The sequence below is a fragment of the Protopterus annectens genome, chromosome 13.part0 (genome assembly GCF_019279795.1).
Source record: "Protopterus annectens isolate FY-2018-M chromosome 13.part0, PAN1.0, whole genome shotgun sequence".
Taxonomy (NCBI): Eukaryota; Metazoa; Chordata; order Ceratodontiformes; family Protopteridae; genus Protopterus; species Protopterus annectens.
Genome location: NC_056747.1, coordinates 670,812,394 through 670,829,475, shown reverse-complemented (window position 1 = coordinate 670,829,475; position 17,082 = coordinate 670,812,394). Strand labels below are relative to the sequence as shown.

General features: G+C 42.1%; 1 protein-coding gene across 1 annotated transcript in view; it reads left to right on the top strand.

Annotated features, from left to right (window-relative positions):
- The first annotated feature begins 249 nt into the window (after nt 1-249).
- TLCD2 (TLC domain containing 2) overlaps nt 250-17,082 on the top strand; it is a 470,930-nt gene continuing 454,097 nt past the window's right edge. Inside the window, exon 1 of the mRNA XM_044054357.1 lies at nt 250-994. Within this exon, the coding sequence (XP_043910292.1) occupies nt 816-994 (179 nt within the window). The 5' untranslated portion in view covers nt 250-815. The remainder of the gene's footprint in view (nt 995-17,082) is intronic.

Below are 17,082 nucleotides of genomic sequence, written 5' to 3'. Positions count from 1 at the left end.
TACTTTTGCATAACAATAAGGGTTGAGATGGAACCAAGCCCCCTAAAAATTGCTTAAAAACACCCGAAGCCCCCCTAAAAATTGCTTAAAAACACCCGAAGCTTTACATTACAAAACCTATTCCACTTATTTGCATGCACACAGCAGCACGTTCAGTTCATCGAAGTGGGCGAATCTAAAGGCCCTTGTATTTTTCTTTATTACTATTGGTTAGTGGCGCCTGTTATCTAACCTGAAGGCGGGGTTTGTGCTTTGTTTGCGGGCATACAAACATACGATGGAACGAAATAGTTATACAACACAGTAGTTTCACAAGGAATAGTATGTGGCTTGAGGAAAGAACTAGATAAGTACTACCAGCTAGACAAGGATTTCTGGCTGATGAAAGAAAAAGTCAAGTACTTAGAGGAGAGATGGGGCGAAGTTTTAATTGAGTCTTCCCGGGGGTCGTCTCACAATAAAGTGCGACTGAAACGGTCAAAACATCTTGAAACGGAGATTTCAAAGAGGGGTTACGACTCACAACACCCATTTCACAGGGCTGGTACCCCACCCTATTTTCCATCATAGACGGTCGCTAAAGAATCCCTCGCCCAACTCACTCACAGTGCTGGACTAATGAACGCTCCTAAAATCGAGGAGCCCACTTCATTTGTGCTTTCTGAAATAGCTTTACTTTGACAGAAGACCGCTAATTTGAAAAGAAAAATAGACTCCTGGGCGAAACTGAAGGTTTGAATCTGACCACCTCCCAATTCTTTTAGTAGACGACATTCCCCTGACTTTAGGGGCTTTTTGCAAGTGTTTTTTCAGTCATGGATGCGAATCCGGCGGCGCTGATCGTGGGTGTTTCTTTCTGTTTTTTCCGATTGGTTAATAGAGGATTGGCGGGGTTGCCCGTACCAGAATCCGCCTTTCGAAACCCCTGGAAGTGGAGAAACATCTGCACGTCACTGGTGCACAGCCTTCTATCTGGTGGCTGGGCACTTCTCTGGTTTGTTTTTTTATTCGTATATTCCACATCTTATTCAATGTATCATGGAAATAGCTAAGAAATAGTCTCACTTCTACCTTAACCCACAGATGTAGAGAAGCGAAATACAACCTGTAGCTAGATTGGGAGTACCACTAGGAGTCTAGGTAGCTGCCTAGCAACCTCAGCTTCCAGTACCAGTCTCAGATGGCTGCTGGTACTGTCCTGTTGCTGTGCACATAGTTTGTGACGAGGTGGTAGAGCAGTAGTTGACAATATTGCACAATAGTAATTATAAAATACGATACTTTATGCCATTAGTGAATGATTGTAATTACTGAGATTTGTTTCAGTGCTTTAATATTTAATTTGACTCATAAATGATGTCATCTGACACGCTTTTCATTTTTTACTGAAGTATCCTACAATTGCAATATTTGGACAGCACACAGCCAGGGATGGAATAGATTTAATGAAATGTGTCATTTCGCCTTAACACTCACTGTTACTGGTATTTCTTATATTACTGCTTGTGAAACTTTCTTTGCTGTGTTCATCGTTTTGCATTTAAAATGATTAGAATCTGTTTTAATTTGCTATATATATATATATATATATATATATATTATACATTCAAATACATTATTTATACTTATATATACTTTATACATTAAAATAATGACAGAATCACATTATTGATTGTATATGTAAATTCATTAAGTTTATCTCAGGAAATTGTAATTTCATTTTTTAAATGAGTGTCAGCGATCCTGCATAAATCTGCGTAGAGCCAAGGTAAATTCCCACCACTTAGCAGATGGGTAGCATTTAGCTAGGGATCTCAGTATGATCTGCATCTGTGCAGACAGAACTGCACAAAGGTGGGATCCTTTGGTTCCTTTTGTAGAGTGGTGTTAGAACGCTGAAGAAAAAAGTTGGTAACAGATGAAAGATGAATGGTATGCCAGGGAGGAGCATTGCATTTATTGTTTGTAACATGATTATGAATGTTGTGAACTGCTGATTGAGGGTTCAGCGTCTGTTATTCTAAAAGTGTATTAGTTCTGGTTTAAGCACTTGGGCTTTAGGCCAGTTATTTTACATTAAGAAGGTTCGTGGTCTGCACTCTTGTGGGAGGAGAGGCTGGACTCTGCCCTTCTGAGCTGGGAATTTCTGGTTAAAGGCTTATAGTGCCTGCATATTTGAACTGTTTCTTACTGAAATTGGTACATCTTGTTTGCTGTAGCATAGACTAGATCCAGGCCTGCTGAATCTAGCTTTATTTGTATGCTGCTTGTTTGTTTGCTTGTTATTTCCCTGAAATGCTAATTCCACCTAAAACGTGGCTTTTCAGCACTTCTGTGGATCTCTAGTGATATATGCATTGCTTACTGTACTTATTTCCTTGTTTCACTTGAAAGAAAGTTACTGTTTGTCGTTTTTGCATTTAAGTTACCTGAAACACATTGCATTTAAGTTACCTGGCACTTGCTCACTAAAGCAATTATATAAGTCAGCACTAAAATATTAAAAGCACTACACCCTCACAAACTCCCCTTGAGTACCTCGTTCCCCTTTGGCCCTTTTTTTCAATTATAAAGGAATTCCCAATACTATTCTAGCATGTCCAAAGGTCAGTTGTCAATCTCCTCTCCGGTCCAGCTGGTGAATCTGGGAATCTTGAGGCAATGTTACAACTGCCTCGTGTACACAGACAACCCTCTCCTCCTCCGAACAAATTCCAGTACATGTGAGAGATGCAACCATATAGCCATACTGGAGGCTAAGCTCTCTCAACTCAGTACTGGCGAAACCAGTCAGGAGGAGAAGGAAACCACACTCACTACAATTCCAATCTCACATAGACCTACCACGACAGCAAACCAAACACATAAACACACAAAAACATACTCGGAGGCTTTAAATAAAAATCTACCTAAGCAGCAGAGACCTCCAAAGCAGACACCCAAGCAACCGCTACCCCAAAACAAAACTCGTGCAACACATAGCTCACAAAGCCAGTGTGTCGAACAGTCACAGCCCTTAAGGTTAAACAACACACCTGATACACTTGTAATAGGTGACTCTATCGTCAGGCACACTGACATCCCGCTCACCAGGCTGAACAAGGAGAAGGCCATGGTGAGCTGCCGGTTGGCGCTAGGATCCGCCACATAACACAAGCACTCAGGTCACTCCAAGGCAAGTACAAATATGACTCAGTCATTGTCCATGCTGGTGTGAATGACCTGAGACGTACCTCCCTGGACTACATGAAAAGAGACATAGAGGAGCTCTCTGAGCATGTAGCCCAGGCCAGTATGACCCTGACCTTGAGTAGCATCTTACCCTCACCAAGAATGATGCCACAATATGAAGACAAGATGATCAATTTCAACAATTGGCTTAAGTATTGGTGTCATTCAAAGGGGATCCAATGCCTGTCAGCCTGGGATGACATGCTCGACAAGCCACGATGCTTCGCTAGGGACGGCTTGCACCTGTCACCCCTAGGCTTTCGGATATTGGCAAAGGCTCTTGCTACCCCCATAGTGCCTTTTTTAGGCAAGGCTCAAAAGACAAACCCACCTCCATAGGTATCACAAGGGATAAGAAACTAAGAGTAATGCTACTCAATGCCAGAAGTCTAAAACTCAAGATGCATGCACTCAAAACTCTCCTTAGCATGGAGAACATCGATATCTGTGCAGTAACAGAAACCTAGTACAAGGCTCCCGAGAGCACCCCAGCACTACCAGGTTATACCTCATACCATGCTTTTCGGCCCCAAAACTTGGACCGTACTACAAAAGGAGGGGGAGTATCAATATTCGTCAAAGATACCCACACCTCCAAGTTGGTGGCATAGCACGAAGCATCAGAGACTATCCATGTGCAGCTAACAGTGGGTAAAACTGCCTTCCAGTTTATAGCCTGCTACAGACCACCCTCCCAAACCCAGGAACCCCACTCGACCTTCCTGAGAACACTGGAAAATATGAAGGTCTCTCCAAACACTATTATATTGGGCGACTTCAACTACCCAAACATAGACTGGGAGCATTACTCTAGCTCCAACACCCTAGCCCAAAGGTTCCTAGAATTTTTAAATTCAAATGCTATGGAACAACTTGTTACCACTCCCACAAGAGGGGAAAACATACTGGACCTGATCATCACCAACATGGGGTCTCTATGCTCCAGACCAGAAGTGTATCCCTCACTGGTAAGATCAGACCATAAACTAATCTCACTGGATATTCACATCCCGACTCCACCCCCTGCCCTGAAAACCACAGTGAAAAACTTCTCTAAAGCAAATTTCACACTCCTCAAAACTGAGGTGGAATCCTTCAAAGCCCCTGGGCCTGTGAAAAATATGGCCCAGACCGCAGAATCCTTTATAAACGCATTCTATGAACACCTTCAGGAATGCATGGATCATGCAATCCCAAATAAAACCAAGACCCAATCCTCCAAAGGCAGACGTCCCATCAGGTGGACCCCAGCCATAAACAAACTATACAATAGAAGGAGGAAGCTACTACATGATAGAGCAAAATCCCAAAAAGGGAAGGCATCTCTGATCAGTATTAGCAAAAAGCTACGGGCACTCATAAAATCGTCTAAGGCCAGCTTCGAGAGAAAAATTGCACAGTACACTAAGGATAAGCACAAGACTTTCTTTAGTTATGTTAGGAACCTGGGTGGGAATTCCCAGATATGCTCAGAATTAGTCCAAAATGACAAAAAATACACCGAACCCACAGACATTGCCAACATCCTAGCTGACAGGTTCAGCGCAAACTTCTCCCCCCCCCTCCCCACCAAAAGGGCAAATATTTATCCCAGCAGAGTGCTGCCCCCTGACATCTCAGATGCTCAGGTAAGAGCTGCCCTCTCCAAAGCAAAAAACACAGCATCAATGGGACCAGACGGTGTCCAGGGCTGCGTCATACATGAACTCCAAGAAGAGCTAAACCCAAACATAAAACTACTGTTCAATCTCAGCCTTACTACAGGATATGTACCCAAAGAGTGGCGTACAGCAACAGTGGTCCCTCTCCACAAAGGTGGTGCCTCAACGGATCCTGGAAACTATCGCCCCATAAGCCTGACTAGCTTGGTCTGCAAAGCTATGGAAAGGATCATCATGGACCTCATAAATAAAGATATTGGGGACCTACAGACAATGGATCCTACCCAGTTCGGCTTTGTTAAGGGCAGATCCTGTCTCTTAAACCTGGTTGATTTCTTTGAAACAGTCACCAAGGCCATTGACGAGGGGAAGGTGGTCCACACAGCCTACCTGGACCTTGCAAAAGCCTTCGATACAATACCCCACTCGGGCATTATAGATAAGCTCACCAGCTTAAATATAAACCCCTATGTCACTAGATGGGTTGCAAACTGGCTCAAGGACAGAACCCACATGGTTAGAATTGCTGGAGCCATGTCAGACTCCAAACCAGTTACAAGTGGCGTCCCCCAAGGCTCAGTCCTGGGACCTCTCTTGTTCGGTATATGTTTCTCGGAGGTACAGGCCAACACGGAAGGACTGGGCTGACTAACTTCACAGATGACTGCAAACTGGGCGCCATAATCGACTCTCCAGCCGGCACAAGCATCCTCCAAAAGGGCCTCATAGAAACTGACAACTGGTGCCAGAGCCATGGCCTCAAGCTAAATGCCAAAAAGTGTATAGTCATCCCCTTTGGCAAAAACAAAGTGCCCACAAATGACCACATAGGTGGTAATCCATTAAGTACAGAAGAAGTAATTGGGTATCTGGGGACCCAAGTTGATAGCAATCTCTCATTTGACAACCACATGGCCAAAGTGGTTAGAAAAACATTTTATATAGCCCACCTAATCATGAAGGGATTCACATCTAGATCAGGGGAGGTCATCGTGCCTCTTTACTCATCCCTCATCAGGCCCATAATTGAGTACAATGCCCCTTTTGTGATGTACCTTACCAGACACCTGCAGCAATTGGAAAGACCCCAAAAGTACCTCACCAAGAGGATCATAGGGCTCAAACAGATGCCATATGCTGCCTGGTTAAAGAAACTCCAGCTCTACTCAGTGGCATACCGCCTTCCCAGAGGCGATCTGTGCCCGACGTATAAAGCCATGTCCAACCCGGAATTTATGGACATGCTGCACCTCAGAAAATCCAAATCCCATCGAGCTACGCGCTCGAGAGACTTGAACCTCAGCACTGAAATAAATAGGACATGCTGGAGGCACAGATTCATAACCCAGAGGCTCCCTTCACTCTGGAATAAAATCCCAGTCCAGGTTAGGCAGAGTCCCTCATTGACTCTCTTCAAGAGGAATCTTGATGAGTGGATGGGAGATTGTAGGTTTACCCCGGGTATCACTTCTGTGTCACTGTTAGACAGAAGCACAGTATACTAACCTCGAAAAAGGGCATAGCAAAATTAATTTAAAATGGGTGGCGAAAGCCAAACACACTCTGGCTAGGCTTATAAATGCCCTAGGGCAGATAGCCTAGTATGAACCTTTGAACCTATATGGTGGCATGCATGACCATTCTTTTGCATAATTAAATACAAATTAAATGGCTGTGCATGTTCTGTAGACTCCATTTGACTTGCAGCTTGTACACCTTGCAAATTTAATTTCTGTGGGCATTTGTGAAATTGAAATTGCAGTCATAACACAGTATGGCAAGAATACACTTTTCTGATATGGCCAAAGTTGCTAGAACACACAACAAAGTATTATGTCTTGTGGTATGTTGGTGCTTTTCATCTGTCTAGCATCAAGTTGCTGGGTATCGTTCAACAGGTGTGTTGTTATAAAGAAGTAAGTTAACTATGAAGTTTTAGCAACTTTTATGTCAAAGTAATGCTGCAGGTGTGTGGAGGGTGAGTAGCTGAAGAGTCAAGTTGGGGTTGTATGAAGGGGAGGGGTTGGCATAATGGTTAAAGTGTTTACCTCACAGACACAAAGTAAAGAGTTTGATTCTTGTAAAAGGGAAATTGGCTAGGCTTAAAATGACTCATAAGAGAAGTTGACCTACTACAAACCTATAAAATGGTGTTTTTTTTGTTTCCTTGGCTGCTAAAGACCGGCAGTAGTAATGACACACACTGTTATGCTTAAGCATCAACTCCTTCAGTGTAGTTAGCCTGCAGTGTGACTGGAAGAAAATGAACCATGCAGTGAGGCAGAGCGGTTCACTGGATGTATGTTACCCGTGTGTGAAGTAGAGATTTTTATTGCATTTCTTTTTTGCTGTTGTTACTTAAGTCCTTCACCAGTCATGTTTTAATTGAGGCAACCGATCACCGTCATTGCAGATGCTTGTCTTCTGTATTTCTGGATTGCCTTCCCTTAGGGCTTAGGGCCATGGGTTAAGCCGCCACCAGTAAAAAGTCAGACAAAAGTGACAGTGAAAGGGAATCATCCTGAACCTCCGAAAGGTCACTGCTAGACAAGCATTTTTTTCCTTGCTTAGATTCATAAGCTAATATTAAGCTTGTGACTATTGAGCCATTGAGTAGTTTACCCACAATACCTTTGTAGTGACAACAATAAGTTAGTTTCCTCTTGAGAGAAGATCATTCAAATGGGACTTTGTGGCCACTCAGCCAGTTGTCAAGGTTGTCTGTGAATGCAGTTGGGTTGGTATATTTGCTTGATGTGCAGAGGAAATGTATTCCAAGTGTGGATTAGGCATTGGGTAAGAAACCTATTGCACCAGCAGGTGTTTTTGATCTTATAGTGGGTGTTTAGATATGTGGCTCATTTGGTTTAGAATGTTTGCTGTACAAATGTGGAGAAAGACAAAAAGTATAGGGTCTTACATAGTGTGAAAAGATAAGCAAAGGTCACCTATCAAGGAATGGAGTAAAGGAAGAGGTGTTTTAATCTTTTACTGCAGCTTGTGGCTTAAATCAGAGATCTTTTTAATAGGACACTTTGGGACCATTTAAGTTGTAAAAGATGCTTAGATAGTTACATCCCCAAAGGGGCACTGTTTTCAATGATGGGTCTAATAAGGGATAGGTATAGAGAACCAAGAATATCCTTTTTGGCCTAGATGAGATGAACTGATAGAAAAGCTATGCAGGGCAGAAGGACTGCCTACCAGACCTGAGAAATGGTGGTCAATGAGAACTCTTCTTTTATGTAAGAACCCAGGCTTCTAATCATACAGTCTATAAAGGGGGGTGCCAACCATGTGAAAAGAGTTGCTGAAGGTAAGTTTGCCAAACTTCTTGGTATTTGGAGTGAGTCAGTGGCTAACGCACCTGGCACTGGTTTATTGTGGCCCTGCTGGAGAATACACTTATTACTGGAAGTAGGATGACAACTGTACCTAATAAGTTGTCATCCACAGATGTAGTTAGTCAGAGAATGTGAATGCTTGGGTTCAGTTTTGAGAAGTAAATGCCAGATAAGAAGGGAGCCACGACCGAGCCCTGAATAACTCATCTAGTGACATTAACTGTGGCTAGAAGAGGTACTCCCTACCCTAATTATGTGAGTTCTGTCAATAAGCCAGCTTGTTATCCAGTAGGCATTTGTAAGAATTAAAGTTGAGAGTAGGGATTTTGTCTGTGATACCTGCATGGGGAAGCAAGGTAAAGCAGGCAGTACAGTCTGGGTCTTGTCTGAAGTTTCCATGACTTTGTCAAAGAAGACTAGGTTGAATAGACATCATATGCCTTTAATAAATCCAGCTTGATTAGGCCAAAAGATTTGGAGGTCTCTTATGTCACTGTTAATTAGTTCAACAGTAATGTGTTCCTTAACCTTATAGGTAACGCTAATAAGACATTCATAGCCTGTGGACAGACAAGTGATTCAGAAGGGGTTGAACTATGTGGTGCCTGATACTTGTAGGCAGATATCCCAAAATATTGTTTGGGGCCCCTGAAACTAGTGTTTTTAGTTTTGGATAGTGTTGATGTGACTTGATCTATGGAATTTAGTGGAAGATGTGGGAGGCGTAAAGTTGGAGCATGGTTTGTTGGTCAGGGTAATAGCTGTGTTTTTGGGTTCGAGTGAGATATACCATTGATGATAAGTTTGGAGTAGGACCAGATGTCACTTGAAGGCCTTGTGGTTATCCTTGGCATTGATGGCTATTTCGACTTCATAAATGACTTTGCAGGTCTTGATGTTATGCCAAAGGTCTAACTTAATGCTTCTACTGACTTCTGTAATGACCAAGAGGGGATTTTGTTTAAAAGCAATACTTATTTTCTTTCCTTCTTTCTTTTTTTTTCTGTAGAGTTAATTTTATGAGTGCTTCACCGTACTGGCTATGTTTGAATTTATCACAGTCTTGTGGTAGAGGGAAACATTTATTCATGAGGGTGCAAAACTCTGAAGGGTAATTGGAGATGAGGGTGGCATCATGAATCATTTCGTTTGGAATGTAAAAGTTGTGGATGCTAATAATATTGGCAGGTGGTATTATGTTTGGCTTAGTGGTCTGTATGGGTGGGAATGATTCCTAGGTTCAAAAAATGAGGGTTATAGCTAGGTGATATAGTTTAGACAGGGAAGTGGTGACATACGGGGTTGTACATGAGGGGGAACAGTTGGCAAGGACAAGGCCAAAGATATTTACTCTCCTTCATTGGGAGTGGGAACAAATTGCACTGCTGAGTTGGTATTTACAAAAGCAAGTAAAGTACACTCCAGGAGTATTTATCAGTGGTTATATGGTTTAAATAGGTGACCGAGGGATGGTTAAAGTCACTCATTTGGCTTAATGAGTAGCTTTTCGAGTTGACTTACATACTCACTGTGCTCCGAAAGTGACCTGTAGCTGGCAGTGATGTAGTAGGTGGTTTTGTTGAGTGTCCTAGGACTTTTAAATTTTAGACTGGTATTGTGCAAAGTTTGACTAGAGATGGTAGGATTCCTGATGAATATGGATATGCTTCCACAGCTCTTAGTGAGCCAGAATGAATAGTAAACATTCCCCTGATAAGGAGAGAGACAGAGACAGAGAGAGAATGTGTTGTCATTGCTGGAAATCAAATTTCTCTAGCTACATACATTTTGATGTCTTTGAGGGCTAGGTATTTCTGAAGCTCAGGCATTTTGTTTTTTAATTCCTGGCACTGAGCAGTGCAACTTTGATACTGTTTGGATTGGAATGTTCTTGGTGTATATGCTCATAAGTTTAGCATTGCCTAAAATGCACTGCAGGGAAGAAACATTCTGTGCTGAAACCATGTGACAAGAGATGGAGGCCATCCTAAATGAAGAATTGGAATCTGTTGACCATCAGCCCCCAGGCAGATACACACACATAAGAACCCCATAGAGTAACACCAGTTAACATGCAAATACTTGTAGTCCATTATTTCTTTCTTTGCATTTAATCATTCGTAATGAGGGAAGAATGCTGCTCAACATTAGTGGTTTACCTTCTTTAGAGACATAGCTGGTTTGTGTTGTAGCATATTTCTGTTAGGGTAGAATGTCGAAGGTCATTAACCTTGACATGGGCAACAACAAGGCCATACTCGCATTTAGGATTGTGAAGGGTCCAATGGCCCTTGTAATATCCCTTATCCTTTTACCAGAGAGAAAGAGAACTGATGACATCAGTCACCTTATCTAGTCTGTTAATCAGGTCCATGATGATGTGCTCCATAGGGTGTGGGTGAGATGTGGATTTCCATGGTGATTAATTTATGGTCGGATCTGACCAGGGAGGGATTGACTATTGATGTAGAGCAACGGTCGCCCATGTTAGTAATAACCAGGTGAAGGGTGTTACTTCATCTAGTGAGGGTCAGAATGAGCTGGTCAAGGGCATTGGAATTGATGAATTGTGGGAAGCATTAGGCCAGTGTATTGGTGCTTGACTAGTTTTCCTAATTGATGGGGGGGGGGGGGTAGTTGAAGTCTCCTATTATGAGAGTGTTGGGTTAGACCTTGATAGATTCCAGGGTGCTTAGGAATGTGGAGTGAGAGTCTAGAGACATGGTTGGGGACCTATAGCAGGCTGTGATCTAGATTGCTGTCTTACCCAATGTTAGTTGTACCTGAAGTATCTCAGATGCATTATGCTGGGCTACTAGTCTGGAGGTGTGCGTATCCTTTATGAATATGGAGACGCCACCATCTTTGGAGCTATGGTCCATGCTTCGGGGCCGAAAGGAGTGAAATGAGTTATAGCCTGGTAGCGTAGGGGTGCTTTCTGCTGCTTTAAATCAAGTCTACATTACAGCACAAATGTCAATGTTCTCCATTTTGAGGCGTGCTTCAAGCAAGTGCATCTTGAGATTTAGACTTCTAGCATTGAGCAGCATTACCCTCAGATTGCATTTATTTATAGCTGTTACAGTGGTAATTTGGTCTTTGGAACATCGCCTAAAAAGGCACTATAGGGGTGGCAAGAGCCTTAACCAGTGCCCAGAAACCCAGGGGTGACAAATGCAGGCCATCTCTGGCAAAGCATCGAGGTATGTCAGTCATGTCATCTCAAGCAGACAGATACTGGATCCCCTTAGAATGACACCAGAAACTTAGCCAATTGTTGAAGTCATTCGTTTTTTGTTTGTACTGCAGTATCATTCTGGGTGATGGTAGGACAGTGGTCAGGGTTAGGGTCATACCTTAAATAAAATAGAATGCAATGGGGCCTGACAAACCCAGAAAAATCAATACTTATAATCAAAAACAAGGCGTCAAAATGCTGAGAACAGGATAAACAATTTAATAAAACACAAACAGATATATTTAGGTTAGCATTTTGCCTGCTTCCTCAGACCTTAATACAAATGACAACAGTTACTAAAATCTTTGCATTTAAATATTTCACACAACCAATAAAAACAAACATATTTAATGAGGCAAACTTCTCTTTTTTAAAACAGGTTTTAAAGAGATGGCACTGTTCAAACCTGGAGGGGCATATGCCTTAAAATCAATAATCCATTTTAATTCAACACACTCTGTTTCATTGTATAAATCACCTTCTTTCAGGCTATCACTGACCTTTTGTTAGACCAAGAACTTAAAACAATGGTCTTCCCCAACTTCTGACACATGCTTGGCCAATGCATTAGTCAGTTTGTTGCTGTGTGTATCATTTATATATTTCAACACCCTTTCCTTCCAACATACAATTGGTCTTACCTATGTAAAAACTATCACATAGGTTACACCTAGCCATATAGACTATATTTTTAGTTGAGCAATCTGCATAGAATTAAAACTCTGTTGACTTCATATTCACTGGGTGTATAACCATGCAACTTGACCAAATGTTGGGGCAGGTTTTACAAGTCCTACATGCATATGTCCCTTTACGCTGTGAAATAAACTGTCCATGAGACCTATTTTGCTTGTAACAACAAATGCTGCTTCAGGTTACAATTCTTGAAGCAGAATCTGGGGGTAGATTCTATCACTTTACTTATTTTTGGGTCCGTCAAAAGAATTGGCCAATTTCTCTTAACAATTTTGCATTCTCTATTGATCCCTCCAGAGTAAGTAAAGCACATTCTATTCATTACTTTCTTGTCCACTATCTCTTCATTCTCTACATTTATAGGAGATTGATCAGAAAAGAAAGGTTTTATTTTAGTATATTCCAACTTATTAATTTCTTCTATTCTATAGCCTGTATCCACAAGATATAGGCAAAGTGCATCAAGTGCTACTTCTAATGATATAAGATCTGTGTTTAACCTCTTGCACCCAAGTACCTGATTTTTTACTACATTCCTAGTAGTGTGTCTAGGATGCATACTAGACCGGTGCAGTATATTATTCTTCCTACATTTCTTTCTGTATTGCTTAGTGGACAAAGTGCCAAACATGTTCTTACTGACTGTAATGTCAAGGAAGTCGATACTTTCCACAGAATAATGCAAACAGAAGGACAAGTACGTGGTTGTCCTCTCCAAATAAAGCACAACATTCTTTAGATTTACTTCATTGCCATGCCAAATGAAAAAAATGTCATCCATAAAACGCTTATAAAAAGTGACATGCATCTTGTACACATCGTTACTGAAAACTGACTCTTTTTCCCAATTGACAAGAACCAAAGTGGCATATGTATTCGCACATGCTGCGTCCATAGCTACTTCTACTATTTGAAGGAAGTATTCTGACTCATAAAGGAAAACATTGTTATCCAAAATTAAGTCCAGTAGGGCACAGATTGTATTAATCTTCATATTGGGGTAACCACTCTCCCTAATAAGAAATTGTCTTACATTTTCAACACCATCTTAATTCGGAATTACTGTGACTAAAGAATTCACATCTAGGGTGACAAAAAAACATACTTCTGATTGCATTATCATCTTTATGCTTGGCCCATATATAAAGATGTTCCAAGAACTGCTTACTATCCCTCAGAACAGTCTCCACTTCATTTAAAACTTTCATAAATTGTTTCTCAACATATATGGACATTGACTCATTGAGCCAACCTCTCCCTGACACAATAGGTCTAAGGGGAGGATTCAAAGGATCTTTATGCACTTTTGGCAGACCATATATTCGGATGCTCAACAGAGAAATATGTGTACAGCGAATAGTATATCTGATCAGTCATGAGCATATCATACACATAAAAATTCAGTCTGGTAATGATACCATTAACCTGATATTTCTGCAAGATTACATACACAGTATTAACATATACCATTTCATGCATTTTATACAAATAATCTAGTCTATGAAAGACAGCTACCCCTCCTCCTTTGTCCGCTTGTCTAATAACCAAGTGCTCGGCTCTTGTCAACATATTTAATGCCTCATATTCCTTAAATGACAAGTTAAAAAAGCTGGACTTAACAATTTTCATTGAAACTTTTTCTTAAATCATCCTGACATATTTTAATAAAAGCTTCCATAGCTGGATAATTATCAGGTGTAAAATTGCTTGGCTTTTTAAACCCACATACAGTATACATTTCAGCTTTCTCAAGCTCCTCCATGTCTCTTTTCATGTAGTCCAGGGAGGTGCATCTCAGGTCATTCACACCCATATGGACAATGACAGAGTCATACTTGTTGTGGAGTGACCTCAATGTGTGTGTTATGTGTCTTATTCTAGCACCTAATAGACAGCTGACTATTACCTTCTCCTTATTCAACTAGTGAGTGGGACATCTGTGTGCCTCACTATTGAGTCACCTATGGTTAGTGTATTGGGCAAGGTGTTTAGTCTTAGGGGCTTAGGCTGAGGGGCACACTGTGGAGGTGAGCTGTGTGTCCTGTGGTTTGTGCTGTGTTGTGGAGGTCAAGTGCGTTTCTGTCTTGGAGGTCTCTGCTGTTTGGGTAAATTTCTATTGAGAGCCTCCGCAAAGGTGGGTGTGTGATTCGTTCATAGGTAGGTACTAGGCTATTGGCCCTAGGGTCTATACAAGCCTAGCCAAAAATGTACCCTGGCTTTCGACACCCAAGAAAATTATTTTCCTGTGCCCCTGTCAAGCAGAACCACAGATTTCCTATTACCCATCCAGTCATCAAGATTTTTCTTGAAGAGTGCTAATGATGAGCTCTGTTTGACATAGATAGGTAGTCTGTTCCAGAGTATGGGAAGTCTCTGGGACAGGAATCTATCCCTCCAGCATGTTCTGTTTGTTGTGGTGACAAGATTTAGGTCCCTAGAGTGTGTAGCTCGGAGGGATTGGGATTTCTTTAGTGGAGCATGTCCAACAGCTCTGGGTTTGACATAGCTTTGTATGTTAGGCAGAGATCGCCTCTGAGTAGGCAATATGTGACGGAGTAAAGTTGGAGTTTTTTGAGTCGGTCTGCATAGGGCGTCTGTTTGAGGCCAGTTATCCTCTTTGTGAAGTATTTATGCGGCCTTTCAAGTTGTTGTAGATGTCTTGTGAGGTACATAGCAAAAGGGGCGTTGTACTCTATAAGGGGTCTAATGAGTGATGAGTAGAGGGGAACAATGACTTCTTTTTTTCTGGATGAGAAACCTTTTGTGATGTGTGCCACGTAAAAGGATTTCCTGACCACTGTGGCGATGTGATTATCAAAGGAGAGACTACTGTCCACCTGTGTCCTGAGGTCTGTTATCACACTTTTGGTGTTAAGTAGACTACCACCTATGTGGTAGTTCATGGGTACAGAGTTTTTACCAAAGGGGAGGACAGTGCACTTTTTGGCATTGCGCTTGAGACCATGGCTTTGACACCAGGCATCTGTTTCAGTGAGGCCCTTTTGTAGGATGTCCACATCATTAGGAGTTTCGATTATGGCTCCTAGTTTGCAGTCAACTGCGAATTTAGTTAGCCAAAGACTTTCTGTGTTAGCCTGTACTTCAGAGAAGTAGATACCAAACAGGAGAGGACCCAGGACTGAACCCTGTGGTACTCCACTTGTCACTGGTCTGAAGTCTGATTTGGAGTCTGCTACTTTCACAGTGTGGGTTCTGTCAGTAAGCCAGTTGTCAACTCATCTTGTGACATAGGGATTTATACCTAGTTTAGTGAGTTTATCTATAATTCCAGAGTGGGGGATAGTGTTGAACGCCTTGGCGAGATCTAGATAGGCTGTGTGAACTACCTTACCCTCATCTATGGCTTTGGTGACTGCTTCAAAGAAGTCTATCAGGTTTAGGAGACATGATCTGCCTTTTACAAACCCGAACTGTGTGTGGTCCAGAGTTTGGAGAGCTCCAATGCCTTTGTTTATGAGTTCCATGATGATACCGTTCCATGGCCTTGCAGACCAGGCTTGTCAGGCTGATGGGGCAGTAGTTCTCAGGGTCTGTTGTGGTCTCCCCTTTCTGGAGTGGGATAACTGTCACGGTGCACCATTCAGTGGGCACAAAGCCTGAGGTGAGGCTGTGATTGAACATGGTACTTAGGTGGGGTGCCAGTTCCTTCTGTATTTCGTGTAGAAGGCAGCCTGGGATGTTGTCAGGTCCCATGGCTGCCGAGTTCTTGGCTTTGGAGAGTGATTTTTTTACCTGTGCAGCCATGATTACAGGAACTTTGCATTCTTCTGGTATAAAGATGGGACCTTTTAGGGGGTGAGAGGGGGGTAAAGTTAGCACTGAACCTATCTGCCAGGATGTTGGCAATATCAGTTGGTTCTGTATATTTAGTGTCATTGTACTGTAACTCAGAGCAGGTCTGAGTGTTGCCATTGAGATTCTTGACATAGCTATAGAATGCTTTGTGGTTGTCTTTAGAATCAGTGGTGATTTTGTTTTCATAACTAGCTTTGGATGATTTTATGAGGGATCTCAGGTTTTTACTGAGGCTGACAAGGGAGTTCCTCCAATCGTGGGATTTTACTCTCTCTTGCAACAGTTTCTTTCTTCTGTTGTAGAGTTTGTTTATGGCAGAAGGCCACCAGATTGGCTTCCTTTTTTTGGAGGATAGCATCTTGGTTCTGTTAGGGATAGCACGATCCATGCACTCGTGTAAGTGCTTATAAAGTGCATTTGTGTAGGAGTCAGCAGTCGTACCTCTATTGTCCATTTGCATGGGTGTCGTGAAGTTTGCCACTTCTGTCTTAAGAAGCATGAAGTTGGCTTTGGAGAAATTTTTTACGGTTGTTTTCCTAATGGGAGTGGGAGCAGGATGTGGATGTTTAGGGTGATTAGCTTGTGGTCAGATCTGACCAATGAGGAGCTGACCTCTGGTGTGGAACACCAGTCACCCATGATGGTGATGACCAGATCTAGGATATTGCTGCCCCTGGTGGGGGTGTGGATAAGTTGATCCAATGCGCTGGAATTGATGAATTCCAGAAAACATTGAGCAAAAGAGTTGGTACACAAGTAGTTTTCCCAGTTAATGGTGGGGTAGTTGAAATCACCCATTATTAGGGTGTTGGGTTGTACCTTAATTGTTTCTAGTGTATCAAGAGAAGAGGAGTGGGAATCCTGGGGCATGGTGAGGGGTCTGTAGCAAGCTACAATCTGGATTGCGGTTTTGCCCAGAGTTAGTTGAACTTGGATAATCTCGGATGCATTATGCTGAGTAACTAGCTTGGAGATGTGGATATCCTTAATGAATATGGACATGCCTCCACCTTTAGTGTTTTGGTTTGGGTTTGGTGGCCGAAAGGTGTGCTATGAATTATATCCTGGTAATGCAGGGGTGCTCTCTGGAGCTTTG